The sequence below is a fragment of the Neolamprologus multifasciatus genome, chromosome 3, assembly GCF_963576455.1.
Source record: "Neolamprologus multifasciatus chromosome 3, fNeoMul1.2, whole genome shotgun sequence".
Taxonomy (NCBI): Eukaryota; Metazoa; Chordata; class Actinopteri; order Cichliformes; family Cichlidae; genus Neolamprologus; species Neolamprologus multifasciatus.
This window is the reverse complement of record NC_140441.1, coordinates 34,412,189-34,427,372: the sequence shown is the minus strand read 5'-3', so window position 1 is coordinate 34,427,372 and position 15,184 is coordinate 34,412,189. Positions and strand designations below refer to the sequence as shown.

General features: G+C 37.1%; 2 protein-coding genes across 3 annotated transcripts in view; one reads left to right on the top strand and one right to left on the bottom strand.

Moving 5' to 3' along the window:
* The window catches only part of LOC146522737 (protein NLRC3-like), a 77,692-nt gene that overhangs the window by 14,364 nt on the left and 48,144 nt on the right, over positions 1 to 15,184 (bottom strand). The window lies entirely within an intron of this gene.
* Positions 1,398 to 14,340, top strand: LOC146522741 (NLR family CARD domain-containing protein 3-like). The gene is made up of 12 exons (XM_085154150.1): positions 1,398 to 1,618; positions 2,846 to 2,875; positions 3,640 to 3,768; positions 3,879 to 4,001; positions 4,519 to 4,647; positions 5,312 to 5,390; positions 5,556 to 5,775; positions 6,844 to 8,638; positions 8,727 to 8,900; positions 9,743 to 9,916; positions 12,854 to 12,900; positions 14,015 to 14,340. The coding sequence occupies exons 2-12, from the start codon at positions 2,868 to 2,870 to the stop codon at positions 14,338 to 14,340; spliced, it is 3,204 nt and encodes a 1,067-aa protein (XP_085010276.1). The 5' UTR covers positions 1,398 to 1,618; positions 2,846 to 2,867.

Here is a 15,184-nt window from a genome sequence, read left to right as displayed (position 1 = left end):
AAAGCTTTTAAAATGATTTAAAAACACAAACTGGGAATCTTGTTTAATATGAAAGGTTTTGAGCTAAGGTAAGAAGAATAAAAAAGTCCAAAGTAGTTCTGGAGAGGCTTTTTTAATTCAGTGGGATGGATGATTGAAGAAGGTCAATGTGGATGTCCAGTCCTAAATTACAGGGAAGTAGCACAAGTCATAGATTCGTGATGGGATTAGTGTGTGATGTGAAGTTTTTTAACAGCCACAGTCTCTTTTTAACACATCTCACATGTCAGTGCAACAGGGACAAATATCAGGTTCAAACGTCAACATACTACACTCAGCTTAATCTGTCTCTACTCACATAAAAGTAATGAGAACAACAAGTTATTTGAGCAAGTAAGTGTAGCAGTGAAAGATGAAGAGAAGGCAAATGTACAAAAACTTTAAAAATTACAGAGGAGAAAACGTTAGTCAAGAAGAGGAAAGGGAAGGAAAATGTCAATAACAACAAATGTTCCATTTTTCTCTTGTTTTGATGTAGAAACAACACAATGTTAGAGAAGGTTTACTAACCAATGTTGGGAAAATGGGGATTAAATGTGTGTGTGTGTGTGTGTGTGTGTGTGTGTGTGTGTGTGTGTGTGTCTTTAAAAATGTGTTAAAGCACCAATTTCATTACACCAGTGCAATATTCAAACATGTCAGTAGATGGCACAAGGTGCTCAGAAGGAACTTACAAACTGTCAGAGAGAAGTCCTGCAGGATAAATCGTGATGTTGAGCTGAGCACAAGCTTCAGTTTTCTGCCTCTCTGATTGGACGGTTGGAGGAACCTCATGTTTGTTCCTGTTGCTTCACTTTTGTTCTTGTTTTAAATCCGGTCTTAACTTTGAACTACATGACACAACTCTGAGACCTGGAACATATGGTGAGACATGATGGTCCAAGTCAAGTATCAAGATGCTGCCTGCAGGACACATCTGTGGAGACAGATTCAAAGTTCAATAAAAGAACTAAATGATGGGCCTTACTTAAAGATACAACATCCACAGTGTTATTTATTTTATAAAGGAGGATCAGCACAATGACAACAGCACCACTACATAAACAAAATTTAAAGTATTTAAGGGAAGTTAACTGGACATGAATTAAGTTTTTCCTTAAAGAAAAACAAATCTAAGTAAATGTTCCAGTCTTTTTGGTCAGATGTTGGTGCAAAATTACTGACCTTAGCAGACATATCAGGTTAGCATGCTACAAACACTGACGCTGGATAAAATCTAACTGAGGACTTTCAGTTCAGTTCTGAAGAAATGTGTCATTCTTCTATAAAAGTCATAACCTCGTAAGTGCTTACAGGTCACACTTAAATTAAGCTACCAGAATTTTTTTTCTGGTTAAGCTGGAGGGCGTGACATAGAGCTGACCGCCGCTTAGTGCTTCTGCGTCTTTATAACGACCATAAAAAGCTGGCTGAAACTGATATGATACGTTCAGAGCGAGCTGCCATGTTGGGTCACACTGCTTCCTGAAAAGGTGTATTCCTGTGTTTTCTCAGGGCGGTCCGTTAACGTTTCTGTTCAGCTGGACCGTTTCTGCATTATCGGTGGTTTCTGGATTAAATTCTGCACCGTTAATTGGAGGTAAAGTTGTACACCGTAAACCTTCATGATAATCGGCTGCACTCGTGTCGTTTTATGGTGTCCTAGGTTTTTCTCTCTTCTTCTTCAGAGTTTGTTTTCCTTTCTTCAAGCTATACAATTAACTTTATTAACGCACAGATTACATTTATGCGGTTTTATATTATTTATATTATTGTTCTCAGTCATCCGGGTCATGTTACTGTAAAGAGCTTGGGGAAAAAAGGCGACTGGTCTGTTATTGTAACCAAATAAACTGCTGATGCGTCTTTGTTGCGAATTTATCGAAATAAACTCAATTTCCAGTTTATGTCGCACATTTTCACTCGTCTTTGAAGGCTTAGTCTTCTTTGTTTCCTATTATTATTTGGATTCACTGGGTTACGAACATCCTGATTATATCTGCGTAGTTTGATAAATAACGAAAGTGAAACTAAAAGGACGCCGCCATCTCCCCAGGGACAAAAACAAGCAGTATAGACAGCAGTAAAAATGCACTACATGAAACATGGAAGTAAGTTAAGGTAGTAAAAAATAAGAAGTCAATTAGGGCTCTCTGTGTTTAAATGCAGTAATTAGCATTTAAGGAACATTTTAAATCTAATTAAATTATGTTATTGATCGGAGTCTCCTTTGTTCCATATTTCATATGTGCCAAGATCTTTTCAGTGGGTCTGGAACACAGCTGTGACTCTGAGCCATGCTGCTGTAACTGCTTAATGCATTTTGTTGAATTAAGCAAAAAAGGACGTGAAAGTTACACATAACATTATCACAAATGCTCCGGATGATGAGTTTCTTTTTACTGTTTTTCACCGTCCACTTTTCCCTAAAATAATTTCACGTGTTGAGATTCAGACCAAAGTCTTCTGCTTTGCCTCAGCCCGGAGTTTGTGGAGTGTGTGATCCAGCCGCTCTGGATCATTTTCTTTTATTTAATAATACAGTACAATGTACTATTTTAAATTAAATTAATTTTATGTAGGCCTATTACTTTATTTTTCCACAGTATTTTCTTCTGGATTTTTTTTTAACCACTTATGAATTTATTCACTTATGGAATTGCCCATAAACATCTGTAAAAGCTCTTTAAAGCGCTGACACTTTATATCTATGTATCAGAGTATCCATATTATTGAATACACCACAACCTAATTAGAAACAAACAAATAAACAGAACACATCAACAGAAACAAAACCAGATTAAAACTTGTTTCTCTCTTTGATCAGGTGACTGCAGGATTTGGCCAAAATGGAAAGGTATGACACTCAACACCACACATTACATTTCTCTGTATTAATTCTTTCCTTTTTAGTATAAGTGTTATTTATTCATACCGTCTCACAGAAAGCTTTACTGTATGATGGTTTGAAACTAAAGCTTATTTTTTCCTACAGATTAAGATGCCTTTATTATATATATATATTTTATTTTTTTTATTTTTTTATTTTTTTACTAGATTAATATTTACAATGTACAACATTTCCCCTGATCTGCCTCATTATGAGATTTTATTTAAAGAGAAAAGAAAGTGTTTTTTACGTCCTTATCAAAACGCTTCACTATAAAAGCAGCATCAATGTGAAATCATTTCAAAAGACTGCAGTAAATATTGGACTGATGTGTTTATGATACACAAGTGCCATATAACCTATATTATAAATCTAGAGGTGCTGATTATTTTAATAGTCTTGTTTTTAGATCCAAAGAACACCTGCCTGCCTTTAGTCTTCACGGCCATTATAAGTTGTCCTCTAACATCCATAGATTTATGTGATCTGTTTCAGATCATAGATTTCATCCAGTTAAGCACCAACAAAAACAGATGAAAACAGATGTCTGAAGTCTTCCTGGAAACCAGAAAAGACTGAAGTGAACCAAAATAATTTAGTGTGAAGAGCTGTAAACTATATAGACCCAGTGTTTTTTTCTTCTTGTTGTAAATAGTTTGTGCAGCATATCCTGCAGCTGAAGACTGTAAAGGTAATTTCCATCCCTGATGGTCTCCTTTTCTGCCTGCCAGGATCCATCAAAGACCAGAAACCCTGGAGACTGAACAGGAACCTGAACTCAGCTGTGTGTCTGTGAAGAGTGATCGGTCAAAGGAAGCCATCGTTGTTTTCCAAGGAAGTGGACCTCCTTCAGATGATGAGTAAGATATAACCATTTGTCTAGCAGCTGTTGTAGCTGAAGAGTAAAGAAAAAGCAAACAACAACAAAAAAAAAAAACATAAATTAAAACTGATTGTCCACATTCCACAGATCAGATTCCTCTGGTCCTAAACCTGGACTCAGCACGAGGAAGACGAAGGGTAGAATGAAGAGGAAGAGTTCAAAATTATATCCCACTGAAGTTAAAAGAAGAAAATCCTCCGCTGCACATAAGTAAGATATGATTATTTCCATACATTACATATCTGCAGTAAGGAAAACCTAAAAACTGCTTTTGTTTCAATTACACCTTAAATTAAAGCTAAAAAATAGATGAAAACCATTTTTGTCTAAAATGTGAGGTCAGTGTAAATAAAAAAAAAATCACATGTAGCTTCTCTAAAGGAAACACAGTTTACACACTACCACAGCAAACATGAAAGACGATGACAGAATTACTACTCATAGTTTTTAAATTTGGTCTTCAAGATCATCTCAGAGCTTCTACTTGACTTCATTAAACTGTGTCTTAAAAAGAGATCCAGAAGCCCAACAGGCTAAAGAGAAGAACAATCATTCCCTGTTATGAGCTTGAAACTATAGGCCTGCTGACTTCTTTTAGTTATTTCCACATTGGATTGGAAAGACTACAAGATATTTATAAATGCCTCATATCTTGCCCAGTAGTTAATAAAACTGAAGATTGAAAAGTGTATTTTTCTCCTTGATGGTCATTGTTTCTGTTTACCAGGACACATCATAAACCAGATGTCCGTGAACCTGAACTTAAAACTGAACCCAGATGTGTGTCTGTAAAGAGTGATCGATCAAAGGAAGCCATCGTTGTCTTCAAAGGAAGTGGATCCCCTGCTGTTGAGAAGTAAGATTAAATGATGCCTAGTAGGAGTTATAGCTGACGTGTTTCCTTACTCCAGTCTGTTGAACTGGTGATAAAATGGTAACTTAAAGTAAGACTTGGAATAGAAGGAAATCATTTTCTGTCTGAAAGATGAATTCAGTGTATCACTGTAATCTATACATGATATCAACATGACCTTGGTATTGATCTTTCTCTTTGTAGGAACACTACTGATAAAAAATTAGTATGTGATTATTATTCTTGAGTATCAAAGAAAAGTCTTATTTTAATACTAAAATTATTCAATAGTCACCTTTTGTTTATAGTCATGTTTTATAGTACTTTTCAAAATCGGGTCTACAAAGTTTTTTACAATGAAAAATTAAGAAACAACTATGTAAAACAAAACAAATTAGACATTTTTTCCTTTGATATTTATGGTGGTATGAAAGATGAAGAGAGAATGGCCTTTATATTGTTATTTCAAGCACTGTGAGTGAAGAATCCACCTGCTGGTCAGACAGAGGATGAATTGAAGGCCTGCACTGTTACTCATGCAATGGTACTCTAGTAGAGTCCAAATTTTAAAAAGAGAGCTCGAGATGAACATAAATAGGTTAATTTAAGACCTTTATAAGACAGACACACAAAGTCTAAGCTTTGATTCTTCACGTTGTCTCCACAGAGTTGTTCAGTCTGGCTCAGATGTCTCCTGCCCCCATCATGCCCCGCAACATAAAACTGACCTGGGACAAATATTTATGGTCTGTATATGTGAAACATTTATTTATTTTTGTACTACACAGCTTAAATCAAAAAGTAGATAAAAGTAAGCTGCTTTCACTAGAACTACATTTTAAATAGAAATAAAGCCAAAGCATTACCTTCACTTGAGGAAATTTGTTCATTTGTCATTCATTCTGTTTCAGGGGTTGGAGGACAACATTGTCACTTTTGTGAAGAATGAGCTAAAGAAAATGCAAAATTATCTAAATGCAGAATCCTCTGAAAGTCAGAGAGAAGATGAGAAAATATTGGACAGTGAAGACGAGGAGCAGAGGAGGATCATTGGAGAGGCACTTCTGCAGATCACAGTTTATTTCCTGAGGACAATGAAACTGGAAGATCTGGCTGCCTGTCTGGAGAGCAGTAAGAGGATTTCTTTTCATAAATGCACCATTTAGGAGGACAGAACTGTTGTGTGTCCTGTATATTCAGTACTTTAACCCTTTAAGACCTACCATAGAACCAAGCCCGCCAGAGCTTATATTATATTTTTACATGTTGTAGTGCCATTTTTGGGAGCATCTCAAGTTGCTAGACATCAATACAGCCATTATAGCCCAAATTTTAATAATATGTCTGCATTAAGTGCATAGTAATTACATACATTGCAAAAAAAGTGCAATAAACATTTTAAAATCGTTTTTGTTTTGTTTTAACATATATTTCTAGTTAGAGAAATGTAAGAGGCTTATCCGTCAAAACTGTAAATACAAAAAAGTTGCACAAAATAGTTTCCCACCACAGGAAATTTATTTTGAGTGTCTTCATAGTTTTATTTTTGAAATACACCAATTTTTATATACTGCAAGAAAATGAAAATAAATATTATAATGCAAATTTGCAAAAAAAACCAGCATATGCATCAAAATAAATAAAATCTATTTCCAGCAGTGCAATATGAGTTCTAAGCATCCCAGAAACGACACAGAAAGTCATAAAGTCAAACATAACTTTTAAAAACACCAGTATAGGCTTATGAGACCCTGTTGGTAAAAAACTACATTTCTGCAAAATGACGTCACTTCCGGTTTCAGGCAGGACATGTGATAGTTCATGCTGATGGATGTAGGAAGTGTTACAAACAGCTGATCGGATCGGTAAAGCGTGTTTCTGGAATATTATGTTTTTTGTTGCTGCAAGCGCTTTTTATGCTGTTTTTGCAAAGCTATATGTGGAAGGAAACCATGACTTAGGACAAGCTGATGGCATAAGATGTAAGTAAAACTCCTCCGGTTTCATATGCAAGAAAAATTATTGCGCTAGTTTATGTGGTTGCAGAGCTCGGGGATTTTAAAATAGTTACGCAAAACAGAGCGTGCCCGCTCTGACCGGCTTTAAAGGGTTAATAAAAATATATAACACTCTTACAATACTTTTATAAAAGAAATTATACACTAACATTTATACTTGAATTTCTCTTTTTTTGCTTAGAAAACCCTTATTCAGGTTGTAGGTGTGAGCTTAAGTCTAACCTAAAGAAGAAGTTTGAGTGTGTGTTTGAGGGGATTGCTAAACCAGGAAACGCAACCAATCTGAATGAGATCTACACAGACCTCTACATCACAGAGGGAGAGACCAGAGAGATCAACACTGAACATGAGGTCAGACAGATTGAAATGTTCTCCTGGAAACGAAACAGACCAGAAACAACAATCAGGTGTGAAGACATCATTAAAGCTTCGACTGAAAGAGATAAACCAATCAGAACAGTTCTGACCAAAGGAGTGGCTGGAATTGGGAAAACATTCCTGACACAAAAGTTCACTTTGGACTGGGCTGAAGACAAGACCAACCAGGACATCCAGTTCATTTTTCCATTCCCATTCAAAGAGCTGAATTTACTGAAGGATAAAAAGTTCAGCTTAGTGGGACTTATTCATCACTTCTTCACTGAAACCAAAGAAGCAGGAATCTGTAACTTTAAAAAGTTCAAAGTTGTCTTCATCTTTGATGGTCTGGATGAGTGTCGACTTCCTCTGAACTTCCACATCACTGAGATCCTCACTGATGTTACAGATTCCACATCAGTGGATGTGCTGCTGACAAACCTCATCATGGGAAAGTTGCTTCCTTCTGCTCACATCTGGATAACCACACGACCTGCAGCAGCCAATCAGATCCCTGCTGAGTATATAGACATGGTTACAGAGATCAGAGGGTTCACTGACCCAAAGAAGGAAGAGTACTTCAGGAAGAGACTCAGAGACAAGGAAGAGGCCAACACCATAATCTCTCACATCAAGACATCACGAAGCCTCCACATCATGTGTCACATCCCAATCTTCTGCTGGATCACTGCTACAGTTCTAGAGAGTGTGTTAAAAACCAAACAGGATGGAGGAAAGATGCCCAAGACACTGACTGAAATGTACATTCACTTCCTGGTGGTTCAGACCAAAGTGAAGAACATCAAGCATGATGGAGGAGCTGAGACAGATACTCTCTGGAGTCCAGAGAACAGGAAGATGATTGAAGCACTGGGGAAACTGGCTTTTGAGCAAATGCATAAAGGAAACCTGATCTTCTATGAATCAGACCTGACAGGGTGTGACATTAATGTCAGAGAAGCCTCAGTGTACTCAGGAGTGTTCACACAGATCTTTAAAGAGGAGGGAGGACTATACCAAGAGAAGGTGTACTGTTTTGTCCATCTGAGCATTCAGGAGTTTTTATCTGCTCTCCATGTCCATCTGACATTCACCAACTCTGGTATCAACCTGCTGGAAGAGGAACAAATGGCCTCAGTGCAGATTAATGAGTTTTTAGTAAGACAGTTCTACCAGAGTGCTGTGGACAAGGCCTTACAAAGTCCAAACGGACATCTGGACTTGTTTCTTCGCTTCCTCCTTGGTCTTTCACTGCAGACCAATCAGGATCTCCTACAAGGCCTCCACACACAAAAAGGAATCAGCTCACAGATAAATCAGGATATGGTCAAGTATGTTAAAGAAAGGATGAATGATACTTTCTCTCCAGAGAAAAGCATCAATCTGCTCCACTGTTTGAATGAACTGAATGATGACTCTATAGTGAAGGAGGTCCAGCATCACCTGAGTTCAGGACATCTGTCTAAAGTTAATCTCTCTCCTGCTCAGTGGTCAGCTCTGATCTTCATCCTACTGTCATCAGAAGCAGATCTGGATGAATTTGATTTGAGGAAATATTCAGCTTCAGAAGATGCTCTTCTGCAGCTGCTGCCAGTGGTCAAAGCCTGCAAGAAAGCCCAGTAAGTATCCAGTTTAAGCCTTTCAAGAGATTACTTTAAAGTGCTTCTTTTAAGAGTCTGGAAAGTTCTCTGATATTCACGTTTCCAGGTTGGGTGGCTGTAACCTCACCGAGAGAAGCTGTGAGGCTCTTTCCTCAATTCTAAGTTCTCAGTCCTCCAGACTGAGAGAGCTGGACATGAGTAACAACAACCTCCAGGACTCAGGAGTGAAGCTGCTTTGTGTTGGACTTGGGAGTCCACAGTGTATGCTGGAAACTCTCAGGTTAGCTGATTCTGAGCTGTGGGTATTTCACAACAACTGTCATTATTTTGTACCCCGCCTCTCGCCCTATGACAGCTGGGATAGGCTCCAGCGCCCCCCGCGACCCTGGAAAGGATAAGCGGAAGTGAATGGATGGATGGATGGATGGATGGATGTCATTATTTTATAGATTTTAAGATGTTGTTTCTCTTCTGGTGTAAGCTCTGAAAGAGTACAGTAGAGTAGAAGTTAAACACACACAACTCCAAAAAATATAACTTTATTTATGACTGTCCATCAAGACCGTTCTCACTCTCAATGCGTAATATACCGACCTTTTGTCACATCGAGAGGCATCTTATAGTAACGCGAAAGGTAACCTTCCACGTCCCTATGATACGCTCCAGATTGTGGATGTAATCCAACATAATGACGCTGCCATAGGTAACACACGATCCAGCTGTGTATTCCAGCCCTAACCCTAACCTTACCCCTAATCTTAACCACAACCTCAGTTGTATCAGATAGTGTTTTCCAAATCAATTGATGATGAGAAAGTAAAATAAATGTACATGTGTAGATTTATTCCAAACGGTTCTCATGTTTTCGAATGTGTAACATACAGACGATTTGTCACATAGCATCAGTATGTTACGTTTTTGGATGAGAACGTGTCCATCATAGTAAAAAAGACAGAAAGTAATTATGTTTTTTGTTGTTTTTTAAATTTGAGTACAGAAAAGCCAGTTAGTGTGTTTTTAACAACTTTAACTGGAATCAGAATCTGTTAGTTCAACTGCATGTACATCATCAAATTCAGAGCAGTTCATTACAGTGATGTGACATGTTGTATGTGTTTGAAGGCTGTCAGGCTCTCAGATCACAGGAACAGGCTTCACCTCTCTGGACACAGCTGTGCGCTCCAATCCCTCCTATTTGAAAGAGCTGGACTTGAGCTATAATCACCCAGGAGACTCAGGAATGAAGCTTTTGTCTGATCAAAAGAAGGATCCACATGTGAAACTGGAAATACTCTGGTAGGAAAACAGGAAATACAACTGGAAATATATTTTTTCTCCAACATATTGTAAGAAAGAGCAAATATTTTGAGTTTTTGATTTGTTTAACCCCAGTTATGACAGGTGCCTTTGTGATGGTTCTGGGTCTGTGACACAGGGTTTTGGGTTTTTTTTTTTTTGCTGCTTCCTGTTGTGTACCCCATGTCCTTTGTGCTCCACACAGTCACAGCCATACCTCCCCGTTTTTAGTCAGGCGAGGCGCCAGGATTTCCATTTTCACAAAGAAGTCATCTGTGGGTGTGGGCACACCCGGGGAACACAGCTAAACAGAAACTAATTGATGAGACAGGAAGCAAACACACATGAGATGAGGAACTGGCAAAATAAAACAGGAATTAAGAGTATACTGACTGTGACAGAGACACATGAACCTGACCGAGACAGAAAGGTAGACAAACATGGAGACAGAAGAATACAAACACAAAGACAGAGACTCAAGGAGTGAAAGGGAAAGCAGGGAACAAACTGAAACTCTAGGAATCAAAATAAACAATTACTATAACCAGGAATATGAAAGAGCAGAAATAAAAATAAGCACAACTGCATAATAAATAATGAAGAAACCCAGGAGCACTAAATCAAAGACGCCTACCCTAAAAACTTTCAATTATAAAAGTATGAGAATAATAAAGATCATTCAGAACTTAGAGTCCAAACACAAACACTGGATCGAAGCCCCAGGACTATATGACAGGGTCGGCAGCAGTCCAAATGAACTGGAGGGGCAATTAACTTTGAAAGGTTGACATTTGACTCTTTTTGCCATTTCAAATAAACAAAAAGTCAATTTATATTTGCAATTATACAGTCACAGTACACTCAGAAGGAAATATATCCATGGTTAAAATGAGTACAAAAATATCTGTGTTAGATTGTAGAAGCAAGAGACAAGCTGTACACACATGTTTTCTCAATGAACTCACCACACACAGCTGACTTTGAAGACAATATCTTCAGCATATTCACATGATGATGAATGAAAGACTTTCCATGATGCTCATGCTTCCCTGCCCTGTTGCCTCCTGCTCCATTATTCCCACTGACACTTCTGGTAGAAACATCTCATAAACAACAGGAGAAAGACTCAAAGTGAGTTTAGAGGTTGCACAGGGTGATATGTTTGCTCAGATTTTGAAAGGTATTGGACAATCTCCAAAAGTTGATTCTGTTCATCTGGATGTAGCGTTTTGTGGGAGAAACGTTTCGTCACTCATCCAAGTGACTTCTTCAGTCTCAGCTGACTGCAGGTTTCCCCAAATCTTATAAACAGTACATTTGCATAATGGCTGAAACCAGCCCGCTGAAGGAACAATGGGTTGTGAGGACAATGTGACAGTTATGTTGTGACTGGTCACAATTAGCCAACAAAAGTTAATAAATGTTTTTATTATTATTATTATTATTAATAATAATAATAATGGATTGCATTTATATAGCGCTTTTCTAGGCACCCAAAGTGCTTTACAATTCCACTATTCATTCACTCACACTCACACACTTTTAACCCTTTCACATATAGTGGTCACAACTGTGGACAGCTATTCAAAGGCTATTTTCTTTTATTTGTGTCAGTGTTGATGGTATACTGGCGCATAAACCACAACACTGGACACATCAGTGTCCAATGTTGTGATTTCTGTGCAAGTATACATATGTTGTCCACCTAAGTAAAAAAAAAAAACTACGTTTAATGTACATGTTTAAAAAAAATTAAGTTCAAATTTTTTTTTTTCGTCCCTAAAGATGAATAAAAAATAGATTGTCATAATTCATGCATGAAAGTTGTTTTATTTTTTTTTAATAAACTGAAAATACCAGCTAATTCTTCACCAGCTTCTAGCTTTGTTTAATGGTGTGGAGGAGAAACTGGATATCACAAACTCCCAGAAACCATGAAAGCCAACCAGACTTTGAGGTTTTCCCCCACCAATACTGGGGCAACAGTGACAAAGACAGAAATAGACTCAGACCCAAATAACTTAAAGCCTGAACACAGCAGTCTTTTCTCAAAATATTTTGTTCTATATATTGATTTGTTTTGTGTTGCATTGAATAACTAAGCAACTGAAACATCTTCACACATGTTAACAGAGACAGACAATAGTATTTGAAGCACATTGTTTATTGTAGTGACAGAAACACAGGGAGGCAGAAAATAAACCAGACTGAAACCAAGAAATGCTGCTACAAGAAAGTATGAAACCAATACAGAATATGGAGAATAATCAAAAATTCAAGACCAGAAAAAACCCAAACTTCCCAAAACTCCAAACTCTGGATGTAAAACCCAGGGATCATGACATTATGTAACCCTGTTTCATTGTCCCCTCCTTACCAGATTTATTTTCCTCCCTTGCCAATGTTTAGGGTTCGATTGTCTTCCCAGATTTATTCTCAGTCTGGAGCTTACTGTGTACCTTTATGCCAATAATTGCAGAACTACTGTAAGCTTTGAAACAGGATTTTGACTTTCCTGGTTTCAAATAAAAGTGAAGTAAGTACTTGCATTTCATGTAGTGCAGATACAGTCATGTGAAAAAGTAATAATTCTTCTTAAGTTATTCAATTCCTACTCATTGTTGAGGTGATCCTACAGGGGTGCACTGTTTTATACAGTGTTATTTATACAGGATCTTGGCTCTTTTTTTTACACATCTTCAATGTCCTCAGGTTGTATTTAGGTCATTTAAGAACCTAATACAGACCAGATAATCAAAAGAAATGTGCTTACGATACATAAAAACAAAAATCCAACCTTAGAACTAAATGAGAAACTATGATCATTTTCAATTTATTGTGAGATAAAATAAAGTGCAAGCTTATTTCTCTAGAAGAGATGAATCAGAGAATATAAAGGCCATGTTTTCACACTAAAAGATGATGTGCTTATTTCAGTGTGGAGCCTCAAGGAGTCCAGTGGATGAGACCAGGTCTAAGAAAATGTAAGTGTGTTTTTGATTTACTAGCTGTATTTACATCATTTTTTCACACGTTATATGTATCTCTGCTAAATATATTTTATCATATATTTTATAAAAAAAATTCAGTTATTTAATTCCACAACTAAAAACCCATTTTTGATACACTCTTAAAACATCACAAAGTTTTGCATACTGGTTTTTCTTCTTCATAAACTAACGTGAAAACCAATTAAACCCTTTCTTCATTATCTGGTGAAGAAATGTGGCCACATAGTCAACTAGAATTTTCTATTCAGATATAATTTTGCTATTGGTAAGATTGGCATGGCTAGAGGAACAGCTGTAACAGCGCCAACCTCGTGATTAGTTTATAATATTTGGTGCAAAATCAAAGTTACCAGAGGGGGAGGGAGTTTAGATTAATTAAATTATTGATCTACTTTAAACAGAATTTGGCTTCATGAGTCAGGTTGTAATTCATCTGTGTTAACTAGCATTAGATACCGATGATCAGATTTGAGAATGAAAACAGAAAAAATCTTCCCATAAATCAAATACACTGCTGATGCTGACTGATTCTGACAATGACCTGATTTTTGACTGAAAGGCAAATGTAAAGTTTGGCTCTGTTAACACTAAACTACCAAGGAGAATATTTTTACCCATCAGCATTTTAAAAATCCTGTCACCACAGGAGATATTTTCACTGTGTAGAAATCAGTGTAAAACAACTGTGGCACTCCTAGTTGCCTAGCAACATATTTACGCTCATTTTGATGTGCACATAAAATGAAAATAATCAAATCACATAACATCACTTTGATGTTTGTGTTTTGTGTTGATGGTGCACCTTAGACGTGAATGCATGTGAACTGAATGTGAATGCAAAGCCTCTATAATTATAGTTATATGTTCATATATATTCCAGTCACTTCTCTTTTCAATTAATTATTGTTGATAATTTTGAATTTTAAGATGGTTTTTTTTCTATTTCTCATTCACACTCATCATCACACTGCCTGCATCCTTGAATGTTTAAGCAATGGATCACAAAATATGAGGACCACATTTACTGTTACACATTGGCTCTAATTAATTATTTGCTATATGCACTGTGTCTTATTGTCCCTTTTAGATTTCTGTGATCTGACGCTGGATTCAAACACAGCACACAAGAACCTCAAACTGTCTGATGACAACAAGGAGGTGACACATGTGAAAGAAGATCAGCTGTATCCTGATCATGATCTTAGGTTTGATCACTGGCCTCAGCTGCTCTGTACCAACAGTCTGAGTGGTCGCTGTTACTGGGAGGTTGAGTGGAGTGGAGAGGTTCATGTTGTTGTAGCTTATGGAGGAATCAGAAGGAAAGGAGAAGAGGATGAAAGCAGATTTGGAAGGACTTCTGTGTTTCATTCCCCTCGTTACTTCCCAGTGTATTTAAACCCTGTGTTTCTCTGAGTCGTGTTGTCCCTCATGCTGTGTGGATCTCCCTGTGTGTCACTGTGAGGTTTGTTTATGAGTTTCCAGTTTAGTTTAGTCTAGTTTGCTTTTTTAATGACTTTTCCCTGCCAGCAAATAAAGCTGAGTTTTTTGTGTTTAAACCTCATGCCTGAGTGCCTGCATTTTGGGTCCAACTCCTGACTGCCACACAGCGACTCATGACAGTCTGTGTTTCTTGACTGATCTAAGGAGCTTGGAAAGAAAAGCGTCTGGACTTCTTAAAGTTGCTACGATGACCTGGATGACTGAGAACCTTCACAGACATGTTTCTCGACTGATCAGAAACTGTTTTTCAATCTCAGATTTGGTTTTTATTCTGTGTGAAACACAATCCTGAATTGTAACAGAAAAAGTGAAGACAAAAGAAATAAGATGTAAAAAGTAGGATTTTTTTTTTTTTGACGAAGGTCTTTTTACTTCTCCAGTGTATAAATGTGTATAATTAATTTTAAACCTTTGTCAGTTTAAATATTCTCCAACTGAATTTAAAAACAGCTATTTTTAAATAAATTTTAATAAAGGACTGTTTGTCTGGTACTATGTTGCACTGTTTATATGAAACACTAAAATGAAACTGTTTATATGTGTATAAACTGTACACTGTATCCAGAGAGTCAAAAACAAAAACGGAGGAAAAACAGACAGGAAGATGTTTTTAAAGCATCTTTGTAAACATTTATACAACAAGTGTATATTTTCTGTACAGTATATGAGGGGAAATAAGCGAGAAGCAGAAAGACTCGTTCCAACTGTCATTCTATCAGTTTCTCCTCTCATCACATAAATACCTGAGCAGTGACAG